General features: G+C 43.4%; 1 protein-coding gene across 1 annotated transcript in view; it reads left to right on the top strand.

Moving 5' to 3' along the window:
- The window catches only part of LOC120742760 (vasoactive intestinal polypeptide receptor 2-like), a 49,065-nt gene that overhangs the window by 27,342 nt on the left and 7,859 nt on the right, over nt 1-13,864 (top strand). The window contains exons 6-8 of the mRNA XM_040046193.1: nt 8,146-8,243; nt 10,772-10,910; nt 11,963-12,113. Of these exons, the coding sequence (XP_039902127.1) occupies nt 8,146-8,243; nt 10,772-10,910; nt 11,963-12,113 (388 nt within the window). The remainder of the gene's footprint in view (nt 1-8,145; nt 8,244-10,771; nt 10,911-11,962; nt 12,114-13,864) is intronic.

Raw genomic sequence — 13,864 nt, 5'->3', positions numbered from 1 at the left:
GACGTCTCAGCGTTAAACCCGCGGTTTTAAGTTTGTATTAGTCCATCCTTCTTCTGGGTTTTCATTGGCTTCTGTATACATTGCTTAGTCAGTATTTAGTTTTCTGTTAATAATACTATTTGTTAACCTTGTGTGTATGAGCCTTGTTATTTGTGACTTCAGTTCTTAGCTTTAGTTTCTGATGACTTTAGGTTTATATTTAGTGACATTACCAGTGTTTCCATTCAGTTCCTTCTAACAGTCTCATCTTTGTCTTCATGTGTTTCAAAGTAGCTTCGTGTTTCCTATTTCTGTGGTTTCTAGTATTTCTTGAAAGTCTCCTGCCTTCAATCTCTTTTTTTGGACTTTTGGATTCAACACCATCAACAGTTGAGCTTATGTTCACTTCTGTCTCCTGCATCCTGCATTTGGGCTCCAAGCAATCCACAATCCTGTGTGTGACAGCAGTCCACGGCACGCAGACTTTTATACAACCTGAGGAGTCGCTCTCTTCAGGCGTGTGGAAAAAATGTTAGTTTAACTCACATCCACACTGGTTTCACTTATCCATGCTAATGATTTTTTTTTTTTTAGAAAATTAGGGTTCTTGTCTTGAGTGCAGTCACAGAAAAGGATCAATTATTTCCTTCAGACTTGGTTGTTTCCAGTTTTCAGTTGCAGTTAGATTTAGGCTTGGTTAGATTTGGGAAACAAAACTTCTTGAACTGGTTTTCCCAACGGGCTTTAGAAAGCTTGTGCACCACAGTGGCTTTCCGATAGAAGGAATTGGAGACAATGAAACCTCTCCTTTGACCATTCCTTCTTCTTGAGTTAAAACAACATGAATGATCAGTTGCATGGACAACCTTGGAGCACTGATATTTTCATGATGTTGTTGGAACAACACCAACACGGTGATATCATTTCATATTTAATGTGGTGGCTCTGAGAGCCCAGTGACAGGGGAAGAAGAAAAACAACAGTTCTGTGATATAGATTTGTTTTATGACTTTTTCTTCTGTTTGTAATTTATGTGCCTTAAATATTGCATAATGCTTTGTGCCTCAGACAAAGAGAGAATCTTACATATGAAACATCTCACTGGTGGAGCTAATAAATGACCCCGACTATTGTCTGTAAGAAATCAGAAGCCAAATATGTGTGGAAACAGAGTTTTAATCTGAGCAACGAGGTGTAATTTATAAGCTCATCGTGCATTTTTCTTTTTGGAATTAAAAAATAACTTCTGACCAGAGGAGTCTGTGCACTGATTTCCTCTTAAAATGCAGCAATTAGATGGAAAAATAACACAAATATAGTAAAAAATAAAAGCCTTAAAATTGAGTTATGTTCAGCAATCAACACAAAGCTGCCAGGGTTCAAAACAGACTTTGAGGTGAAAAACATTTCACTGCTCACAGTCTGCATCATGGTTTCACTTTGTGAGCATGCATCCTGTTTCTGTCATGAAAGTGAAGAACGCTCATCTTTGCGACCAAAGACATTATTCACACAGAACAACTTCTCCAACTTTATTTATCTGCCAGATTAAAAACGAGGGAATGGCAACATAATTATGATTTGTATCATATGCAGCTTACTGAGAATTCATTACTGTCTGGTGATATAACTGTACTTAGGTCCATCATAAAGACTCAGTCCTGATTTTAAGATGTGAGTAAGCTGTATGTCATTAGCTGTTGAAATAGTTTTCATACCTTTATGAAACCTTTATTACTTGGTAGTGTTTTGTGAGTGCAGTTGAGAGCCTTGTCTTTGATCAATGCTTTTTTATTTAAATACATCATTTAGAAATTATTTTTAAAATCAAACAACTAATTGAGCTAACTGAGTTGTAACAGGAATATTTTTAGCCTAAATTACATTTAATGAAGAGGGCAGAGGTCTCTGTCCAACAGGTTCTAGGATTTATCTTCCTAGAACCTGTTGTCCACATTTGTGGACATCACATTTTGGGTTGTCTAGACCAAAATACTAAATTTTGCTCTACAAGGGCCTGATATCCACTTACAAGGACATTATACAGCCTCTGTTCTATTGAATTTTAAAGGAATATCCTCATATGTGCATCTCATTTTTGTCAGAAACAAAAATCAGGTCCCAATTTCGCCAAATATCAAAGAGAAATTAAAAATGCATGCCTTGGAAGAGTTGGGGTCTTAGGAGATTAAAACTCTACAGGAGCAGAAGTCCTGTAGATTTAATCTTTAACCATGGCCATGAAGATACCCAGCCTTAAGTTCAGCATTGTTTTAATCCTCCAGTGTCAGACAGGACGCAGAAATGGAGAGTGAATGTGTCATGATTCGGCTGTGTGGCAGGCAGGAGAGGACCCAAACGCAAACTCACGGAGACAAAACGTGAACTCAAAAACACAGCTTTAATGCTGGCAAAGGGTGAAACACAAAAACAGTACTAAACTAAACTGGGAAAGCTAAACATAAACTATACCAGGAACCACTGGGAGAATCACACACAGCATGAGGGAGACTACGACACAGAACTGAGGGAGACGCAGACAGAAATACACAGGGGTTAACGAGGAAAGTGGGAACACACGGGGAACACAGCTGACACAGATAACCATAACGAGACAGGGCGGGGTGAACATAACACTGACGGGAGACGGGCAGAGTCAAACAGGAAGTACAGAGGTTCAGACAGGAGGAGAGAGCACGGGGAGAACTTGGACATAGCGGGCAGGGGAAACGTGGAATAAAACATAAGGAGAGACGAGGGCTCACAGATACACAGAGGGGCACACAGGGGGTAAAAGCCACGAAGGGAAAACACTTAGGGAACAACACAACAGGGCAACTCAGGAAACATGGCCTAAATAGGGAACAAAAATACAAACATACAAGAAAACTAAGAATACTGGGCCAACATGGCCCAGGACCATGACAGTACCCCCCCCACAAGGGCTGGCTCCCGACAGCCAAAACCCGAGAACCAAGACAAAAACAGAAAACAACCCACCCAGGGCGGGAGGCGGGGGACCAGGACGGAGGGACCAGAACAGGAAACAAAAACGAACAACAGAAAACACAGGAGCACAAGACCATAGTACAAATAAAGTTCAGGGGGCCGACCCAGAGCCCACCGGCACAAAAGTCCACGGGTCGCACGGTCGGGGGGCCGACCAGGCGGGTGGCACAGGTGACAGAGCTGGTCCGGAGGCCGGCCGTGCGGAAGGCAGCGACGAAGGAGACGACGGGGCAGTTCAGGGGGCCGGCCGCGCGGAAGGCAACGGCGACGACGTGGAAACAGTTCAGGGGGCCGGCCGAGGCTGGACGGGCCCCTCGGACCCTCCAGCGGAGACAGGAGGCTGGACGGGCCCCTCGGACCCTCCAGCTGACGAAGCGTGAGGCTGGTGTGGTTCTCCGGAACCACCAGCTGACGAGGAAGGCTGCTGGACGGGCTCCTCGGGCCCTCCAGCTGACGTGGCATGACCAGTAGGTGCAGAGACCACCGGCTGAACAGAAGGCTGAGTGGGTGACGGAACAGATGACTGAGCTGAACAATGGGGAGCTGGCTGAGCTGCACAGTGGGCTAAGGGCTGAGTTAACGGAAGCACAGGAAAGTGTACTACAGACTGGGCTGCTAACAACGCTAATGACTGAGCTAAAGACTGAAAGGCATGCAGTAGTGATGGCGGTGTGGATTGTAGACCGAATTCTCCTGAGCCCTTAGTAGAAACAGGGACGGGTGCAGGCACATGCCGGACACTGGCCACTCCCACCCGAGGAGTAGGTACGGGTGCGGAGACGGGCTGTATCCTGGCTGACCTCACCCTGGGGACCGGAACAGGCACCGGCAACGGCTGGGCAACTGCCCTTCCCACCCGAGGAGCTGGTACGGGTGCAGAAAGGGACAGAGCCTCAGCCGGCCTGGAAACCAGAGCGGGGACTAACTGGGCCTCAGCCTCCCCCACCCGAGGAACTGGTACGGGTGCAGAGGTACGCTGGGCCCGAGCTGCCCCGGGAGGAGAAACACGAGCAGGAAAAGGAGCAGGCTCAGAAAAAAACAGTCTTAGAAACAGCAGGCTCAGGGTCGACAAAAATAGATCTGTCAAAAATGAACCCGCAGTCCACTTCATGTTTTGCAGTCTTAGTATTAGCAGTCCTTGTTTTAATAGTTTTTGAAATCCTTGGGTTAACAGTTGTAGAGTGAGCTGACTTGGGGATGACTGAACCGGACCTGACAAAACCCGAACAGACGGAACCGGAACTGAGTGTGTTTGACCTGGTAGAGTGGTTCACAGTTTTCCCTTTCACAGCATTTACAGCCTTTGGCGAGTGCTTATTATCTGTGATTTCTCCCTGTTCAAAGGGAGCAAAATGAAAAAACTTCTCCCAGTCTATGTCGTCGTCCATCAGGGACACATCGACAGGATCAGGAGTGTGTCTATTGTTCTTAATGTCCAGAGAAGCGGAAGAAGGATAATCAGTGTAGCTCACCACCGGGAGTTGCTTAACATGGTCCATCTTATTGCGGCGTGTGCGCCGCTTCCTACGGGGAGGGGAAGCGGGCGGAGAGAATAGCTGAGCCTCCGGCGTGCAGAACGGCGACACGGAGGCTGGAGCGTGGGCAATTGAAGGGACGCGGAGAATTCCCACCTGAAGCGGCCGCGGCTTGGGTGCAAGTGAAGCGGCAGGTGGGGGCTTTCGGCAGCTCCGGGGACCACCGAGAGCCAGCCGAGTTCCTCGGAAAATCCGCCCGTAGTCAGGAGCGCGCCACGGCCTCAAGCAGAGCTCCTCCTCTAGCTCAGCAAAGGCAGCATCCTGACGCTCACGCAGCTGAGAGCGGTTTGCTGGGTCCATGTAATGGTCGTAGTCTTCTGTCATGATTCGGCTGTGTGGCAGGCAGGAGAGGACCCAAACGCAAACTCACGGAGACAAAACGTAAACTCAAAAACACAGCTTTAATGCTGGCAAAGGGTGAAACACAAAAACAGTACTAAACTAAACTGGGAAAGCTAAACATAAACTATACCAGGAACCACGGGGAGAATCACACACAGCATGAGGGAGACTACGACACAGAACTGAGGGAGACGCAGACAGAAATACACAGGGGTTAACGAGGAAAGTGGGAACACACGGGGAACACAGCTGACACAGATAACCATAACGAGACAGGGCGGGGTGAACATAACACTGACGGGAGACGGGCAGAGTCAAACAGGAAGTACAGAGGTTCAGACAGGAGGAGAGAGCACGGGGAGAACTTGGACATAACGGGCAGGGGAAACGTGGAATAAAACATAAGGAGAGACGAGGGCTCACAGATACACAGAGGGGCACACAGGGGGTAAAAGCCACGAAGGGAAAACACTTAGGGAACAACACAACAGGGCAACTCAGGAAACATGGCCTAAATAGGGAACAAAAATACAAACATACAAGAAAACTAAGAATACTGGGCCAACATGGCCCAGGACCATGACAGAATGAGCCAGAGTTTATGGATGGAGACGATGCATTTGGACATAGAAGGCAGTGCGGCTGCAGCAGACCAGAGCCAGCAGGTCATCAGCTCCCAGCCAGAAGGCCTGAGAATCGTGCTGAGGAATGAGACACCGATGCCAGGCTGCGACCGTCTGTGTATGCTCAGATATTTGTCTCTGTGTGCGAATATTTACAGTGGACAGACAGGGACCGAAACTCTAAAAGTAGAAACGCCACAATGGAAAAAGTCTCACGCGTTCATATATTTTATCTGCGTCACCTCAAAGCCTGCAGAACAGTTTCACTAAAATGTAAATATTGAACATTACAAAGACATTTAAGCTCTATTTTAGGAGTCATTAGACTGAAGTACATTATCGCAATAGTTCAAATATGAATGACCATCGATTATCAAGATGATCCAAATAAGTTAGTGAACAAACTTTATCAGAATGATGGAAAATCTCTGGACTACAGATTGAAAAAATTTGGGGGGAGGACGTGATAGATCATTAGGCGGTGAATGTTGTGTGAAAAACAACAAGCGAGTATGTAAGAAAAATGAAAGATAAGAAATAAGAGGAAATGGAAAGAGTGACTGATTGCCAAAGATAAAAGAGACAAATTGATTAAAAAAAATTTAAAAAGAAGAACAGAGAGAACACGAAAGTCTCCAAAAATGGAAATCGTGAAAAATACAAATGTTTCAAAATGACAACTTCCACTTACGTACTTCAGGAAATCCATCTATGTGAGGACTTTAGACCTTAAAGAGGAGACATTTTCTCTGTTTTGCCTGAAACCCCGTCCTCCGGGTGCTGTTAGCCACATTTCCTGCATAACTAGCATGTTTTGTCAGTGATTTATGTTTGTCTTACCTACTCAGACATACACTGGGTTTGTAAACCCAGTGTATGTCACAGTACTTCAATAAACACACCAACACACCAAAAAAGGACATGGAGTTGTTTACTGGCATCAGGTAAAAACTACAACTGACTGGCTTGTAGACCTGATCAAGACAACCTGCTGAAGTTCAAACCGAGCATGACAATGGAGAAGGAAGGTGAATTAAGTGACTTTGGCTGTAACATGGATGTTGGTGCCAGATGGGCTGGTCGTCTATTTCAGAAGCTGCTGATCTAATGGGATTTTCCCACACAACCATCTCTGTGGACCTTTTTCTCATAAAGGAGAAAATATCCAGTGAGTGAAAGTTTTCTGGGCAAAGATGATGCGTTCATGTCAGAGGTCAGAGGAGAAAGGCCCGACTTCTTTGTGCTGATCGGACGGCAGCAGTTACAGTCAAGATATGCAGAAATGCATCTGTGAAGACAGATTAATCCAACAGATTGAACCTTGAAGCAGCAGCAGAGGAGCACATCGGGTACCACTCCTCTCAGCTAAGAACGGGAAGCTGAGGTTAGAATTTACACAGGTTCAGAGAAATTGTACAATTGTAAGGCAGTCCAGGCATCTGATTTGGATGCTTCCTGGGTGCCACTTCCAGGAAGAGAGAAAGGAGCTGCTGGATATATAAATATATCTCAGCTGACTTGGGAATGCCTGAGTGAGGGAGTTCTGGGTTTCTCTACTGTGAGTGATAGAAGATGGATGGATGGATGGATGGATGGATGAATGGTTGGATGGATGGATGAATGGATGGATGGATGGATGGAGAAGGGTGTCCACCCTCAGCATTGTGAAGCGATGTTAACCTAAAGAGGTCAGTGAGTATATTTTATATAGGCTAGATGTAGATGTGTAATGTGTATATCTGGTTAATTGCCAGATGGTGTGTCAGAGGTTGAGAATGTTGTTTATACGTGATGAGATAGCAACGAACGCCAGGCACTGACAAACCCACACATTGCGAGCAGCATTAATGCTCTGCGGGTGTGTGTTGGCCAGAGTCAGAGGAGAGGTTTGAACTGTTTTGAGAAGGAACAGATCCTCATTCTTATCCCGACCCTCCCCTTATTGTGAAAGAGCATCTCCACTCTGGACAAAGAAGCAGTGGGCAGAATGAGTGCCGTGTTTCATCAGTGTATCATCACCGCTTCGTGGTGTGGGAAAAATTTCCTGGACAGTTATTTCTCTCCCACTTTTTCCTCCTCTGTGATCAGACTGTATTTATAAAAGGAAATACCCTTGTGCAAGTTATGAAATCCTCAGTGGCCGTTTATCCTTTTTCGGTCGAACTATTTTGGGATTTTACAGGGGACTAGAGAGTTCTTCTTTACTTATTCACTATAAAACTCAAAACATCAGAATCACAAGTACAATAAAAGTCAATATCTGTCCCTGCAGTTACAACATACATACGTGTACTGGACCTCTATGCGTACCTTTATGTGGACCAAAGGAGTAAAAGGTGCATATTTGTACAACTTCTTCTAAATTTAGAGGTGCCTAGAAAAGAAAGCAATAGATTCATGGCAGAAGAATAGGACACACATGTAGACGCACATTTATTTTAATTAATTTTACTCAGCAGTCATTAAGGCAAAGAATGTCGTTAAAATCTACATGAACATTTGAGGTGCTCACAGGATCCACTGTTACATTAAGAAGCACAGTGTACACTCAGGATGGGGACCCAGCTGTGCTTCACAATCGATGTGACAGCGGCTCCATTATTTATGATTCGATAAGCAGGAAAATAATAATAATTCTGTTTTGTGTATGTCTGCAGCTGGTCTTCTACAAGGCGGTGCAGATTCTGTCCAATCTGGGCCACAGCCTGTCAATCATCACTCTGCTAACCAGCACCATCATCATCTGTTTGTTCAGGTAAAAACACTCACTGACCACAGCTCACAGAAGCACTAAGGTTTCAGTTTAATTCATGGTGACCAGAATTACAAGTCATCTCAAGGCACTGTATACTATAAAGACAAACAACACTGACAGAACATTAGTGACCACATAGTCAGAGAAAAAAAAATCCCCGTAACAGGGACAAGTCATCCAAAAAGCACATGTTCAGAGACCACAGCGCTGTCACCACTTGTTTGATGAATGGGAAAGTGGAGGAAAGAGAAGCATAAAGGAAGCTGTGGAGTCACAGACAACCAGGAAGTGCAAATATTGAGCTGTGTAGAGTTTCGTCTGATGCAGTAAAAGTAGAAATAAAAACTATGAAAGCACCTCACTACACACAAAACTGTATTATTGTCCAAAATTCAAAAGCAAAATGCTTCTGCTGCAGATGTTTAAGATGAACTCAGTTTAAGTGTTCTCATATAAATATGTAATAATATTAAATATTTAATAAAACAGCTATTAAAAAGCTACTGTTAAAAAACATCTCCTGTAACTACAAAAACTGCAACTCTTTTACTTTACACGTGATTATTCTGATAATTACTTGCTAATATTTGCTCTTTTTCCATCTAAAGTACAGATCTTATCTGATCCTAGAACACTGAAAGCAGCGCCGCAGACGACTTGTCTAGTGTCCTGATCACCCATCAAAGACGAGACATAATCCCCAATATGCATGTTCAAACAACCAGAAAAAGCAGCTGTGCTCTCAGTTTGCCCAGCTGCAGGCGCTGATGACAGGACACAAACACACCCATTAATTTGACTCTCAGTCAAGCAGACTAAAGCAGATCAATCCTACTTTAAGATACTTTAGTCCAATTTGATTTTAATCAATGTCTATTTTTAGATTTCACTGGACAAGCATTGATTGCCTTGCTTGTCCTGATGGTGCCATTAACTCCATCAAGGCATTTACTCAGGGCATAACATGTTCCATCACAGTAACCCTGCACAATAGTATTTTTACCTCTTCGTACAGTCGCCCTGAGAGGTCAAACGGACACCAGCAAATTAAAAAATGCTGCAAAAGCACACAAAACACAACTAAAGCTGAATGAAGCAAAATGGAAGTAGGGGAAAAAAAGCTAAAACTAAGAAGCAACTGATAGTATTGGATGCTTCTCTTGGCGGTCAAAGGGTGCATTAGGGCTTTTATTCTTCGCCTCAGGAAGAAAACGTGTGTTAGGCAGACTTGCTGAAACAAGCGAACAGGTTGGAGAGGCACAGAGAGGACAGAGAACACAAACGCAGTGGTGGCATCTAAGGACATGCTGTGGAAGAGTGGAGACAGGAGAAGTTGTCGCTGCTTCGTGGAAAGTCCCACAGCTGCCTGAGCCTGTGGCAGCATAACTAAGAGATAATTCATGGTCACCCGACCCAGCTTTAACTATAACTAACTATAACTAGAAGCTAAAACTTCTACAAATTGTTGCCTTTGGATGTCATGATTTATAATGTTGTGTGCACATGGACGGATTCAAATTTTCTTACTTACCTAAAGGACAAAGTAAAAGTAACAAAGACGAGGGCGATGCTTTTGAGCTTAACAAGGACACTGCTGGAAACATCCACAGGGGTGGTGGAACAACCTAAAATAAACATCTCTTATATGTAAATGAGGCTTCTTATGAAGGACAAACAAAGGTGCCTCACACTTTTTCTATTACTACAATAACCCTGAAAAGTCTGCAGAAACTCTCTTTCTCTTTTTAAACATAAAAGTATGGTGACGAATGTAAAAAAAACATGAAACTTCCCTTATGTAATTTTGAAATAGGTTTGTAAAGTTAATGATAATGACTAATCTAACATCTCAATTTAAATTCCCTGAAACTGTGAAAGTTGGTATGTGAAGAAATCAGAAACAGATGATTTTGTCTTCAGTTTTACATCATAGCTCCAGATTTCTATTCTTAAACGCTGCCAGAGTGACTTTGCACGATTCGTAGTCTTATGCTGGGCCCTCGCGCAGCCCCTCAGGTCATCTTTATAAAGAAAACATATACAGGGTTTGGAGAGCACGTTTCTTTAGAAAACTCACATTTACTACACCAGCAGATTGCAATCAGAGTTTGGGGTCATGGCTCTGACCTCTTCAGTCTTCTCACATATGTTGAATGAATCATTTTTGTTCTTCTAAAGTGCGGAAATCCTGAAAGAAACGTGAGGTGTAAAGTCAGGCAGGGTCCAGCGCTGAAGGCGAAGTTATCAGTCTTGTTGTGCAAATTTCCTGAAAAGTCAAGATAATTTGAACAAATGATGTATTCAGAATCGGGTTATGTAACACATTTTTATTTATATACTCTTAACACTTCCGAACATACGGAGCATGATAACAGTTTGTAGAGATGTGCGAAGCTCAGTCTGGATGGACTCCAGCTGCTCACTCGGCCGCTATCAACATGTTTAGATACCGCATCCTTCAGTCAATTCACACCCAGACACTCTGTAAACACACTTCTCTATGTTTGCGTGTGTGTGCGTGTTTACAGGAGACTCCACTGCATGAGGAACTACATCCATCTGAACTTGTTCGTGTCGTTCATCCTGCGCGCCGTCGCAGTGCTCGTCAAAGACACCCTGCTCTTCTCGTATGGTGAAACCACAGACTGCAGCCAACAGCCCTCGCTGGTAGCCTTTCACGCATGAAAACACACACACATTTTTTACTTCACCGTTAAACACATTTACTATATGTACAAAAACCTTTAGATGAACCTTAATTAAAGTACAAACAGGAGGAGTCTGTATTGGTGATACCAACGTTCACCTTTAAAAAACTTTCTGGGCTCTTCCAAGCATCTTGGAGATGAGCACTTTATGAGGCCATCTGTTGCAGGACTCTTGTAGCTGAACTGAATGTTTGGTTTTTTATGACTCTGGCTAAATGTTTGGACTCTTTGTCATGCAGAAGCATGAATTTGGAACCAGTTAGACGCCTTCCTGATGTTGTTTTTGTGTGTGTGTGATGGATAAGAATCTAACGTATCTAAATGTTTTGCACGGCACTGAGGGTCCTTAGGCAGATGGCTATAAATGACCTCAGAGTGAAGCATTGGAAACCATTCACATAAAGAAGCAGTTTTAGTTTAGAAAACTGTGGGTGGCTTGCAAAGTTTACCTCTATATCTGCGTTTTTTCCAACATGTCCACACATGCTGAAGAGAGTTTTCAAATTTGCATTTCTAGCACCGTTAATCCAGGAGTCATGGGTTGGATATACAGTCCTGTGCAAAAGACATCACTCAGTTTCTTCTTCCAAAAAGCCAGACTTGTAATTTATAAAGTGGTCTTGAGCAATAGTTCTCCAGCTTTGAATGTTCTACCATGTGGATCACCGTTCATGGAGCGGTTAAAAACAAATGTCTTTCAGTTCTGGGAAAAGTAAATTAGTAAATTCATTGGAAACAAGCGCAGATTTTTTTAATACACTGGCTCAACTGCACATTTACACAAAACATTTGAGAAATCTTTTCACAGTGTAAAAACAGTCACCCTAATGCCAGTCATCAAGGTTCACAATGAAGTTGGTGATTCTTCTAATTCTTTGTGAAAATGTATTTCTTTGTGGTCAAATTATAATATTACATACAGAACGTTACTATGCAAACTATAGAATGGATGTAACAAAGCATGTTGCTGTGTGTGTATGTGTGTGTGTGTGTGTGTGTGTGTGTGTGTAGGTGGGCTGTAAGGCCAGCCTGATCTTCTTCCAGTACTTCATCTTAGCTAACTTCTTCTGGCTGCTGGTTGAAGGTCTTTACCTTCACACGCTGCTGCTCGTCCTCCCCACCTACTCCTTCCGCCTCTCCATCTACATGCTCATCGGCTGGGGTAGGTTGAACCACAATGAGAGCACCGTAACTTTATGTTGTCTTTACAGTCTTATTGGCCTGGTCTTATGTGTTACCACTGATAATGTTCCTATCACCAAGTTAATGTCTTAAAACCCACTGAAACATCTGATGATCATGCATTAAAAACACTTTATTAAAACTGAATAGAAACCAAAGACAATGTAAGACAGTCTAAAGATGATTAAAAAAAACGAATAATAATGGAAACCTCAGACTCCTGGGGAAAGTTTAGAGCACTTGTATTGTGGACTTAGTTTGGTTTCTGCGCAGAGAAAGTTTAGAGTTATCTGACATGAGTGCAGTAAAGTAGAAACAGTCCATTAACATCACTCAACTAACAAAGTGGTCGAACCATCAGGGAGCTGAGCTACTTGGAACTTTCTCTTTCTTACAAAGTTTCACATGCTATGCAATCCAGTGAAAAACTAATTACATCCATGATTCAGTGACTTTTAAAACCTTCTTTATCAGCAATAGCTTGAAGTAATACCTTTTTGAATGGCTTTATCAGTCTCTTACATTGTTGTGGAGAAATTCTGGCACTCTTATTTAAAATATTACCTCGGTTCATTGAGATTTGCAGGCATTTGTTTATTCACAGCTCTCTTAACGTCCTCCCGCAGTGTTTCAGTCAGGGTGAGGTTGGACTTGCTCATAATCTTTTGTCCCAACATTTTTTTTTCCACATTTACCATCTGCTGGCCAAAATCTGAAGTATTTCCAAACAAAGCGCAGTCTCTCTCTCTAGAGACGAATTGAGTTGTGAAATTTGTTCCATCATTACCACTCGGTTGAATTAATCCTGGGCTAAACTGACCCCTGAAACTGTTGAAGATTAACCTTATGCTTTAATATGTTTTTGACACGGATGGCTTTTGTTAAGCAATCTACTTAATGTACAGTAACTAGGCTAATTGTTCCTTTTAACCTTTATGTGCACATAAAATGAGACTAGCTGACCTGCCCAAGCTTAGCTGTTGGCAAGTCAGTGCTAAACAATGTACAAATGACCTCTTCACAATGAGCAAACACACTTCTCTGCTACATAATGTCTGCCACTACCCACACAGCACATATAGGTCAGCAATACATCACTGCGCTCTCTGGGATTCATGCTAGGTTAAATTTTATCACAGGAGGTGTTGATGCAAAGCAGATCGAGCCCTTAAGAAAATCCCTGCAGAGAATTAAGCTCCATACGAATGAGGCTGCGAGAGGTCAGGAAGACCAGAAAAGTTTATGAAAATAACAATTCATTCAATGTTCCCTGGTTGCAGTTAGCGTGCTATTAACCCTGCAGTTTAAAAAAATCAATTATATTGATAAATTTAGAAATTTCATAGACAGCCCTGTTGTAGCACCCCTTTAGTGTGAGCCTCTGCAAAACACAGTGCCAGCACTCAGACAACCAGCAGACAGTGCGTCACGCTGCTGAAGTGAGCTGGTGTATTCAGGGAAAGTCCGGGCAGTAAACACTCTCCTGGCCTCTGCGTTCGCTCTCTTCCATTCTGTCTCAGCTGCTGCCTTCTGACACCTTCCTTCCACTATCCATCTCCACTTTACCAACAGTTCCTCCCCAATGCATCACCGTTCAGCCCCAGATGTTTAATGTGTGTGTGTAGACGTCATATTTCCTTTGTGGCACTTTGCGAGGATGTTCTGTGCCTGCCAGATAGAGAACCTAAACAGATCCTCTTCTCCTCCATATCTACCTTCCTCTCTACTCTC

This window comes from Simochromis diagramma, unplaced genomic scaffold, assembly GCF_900408965.1.
Source record: "Simochromis diagramma unplaced genomic scaffold, fSimDia1.1 OVJJ01000434.1, whole genome shotgun sequence".
Classification (NCBI taxonomy): Eukaryota; Metazoa; Chordata; class Actinopteri; order Cichliformes; family Cichlidae; genus Simochromis; species Simochromis diagramma.
This window is presented reverse-complemented; position numbering and strand designations above follow the sequence as displayed.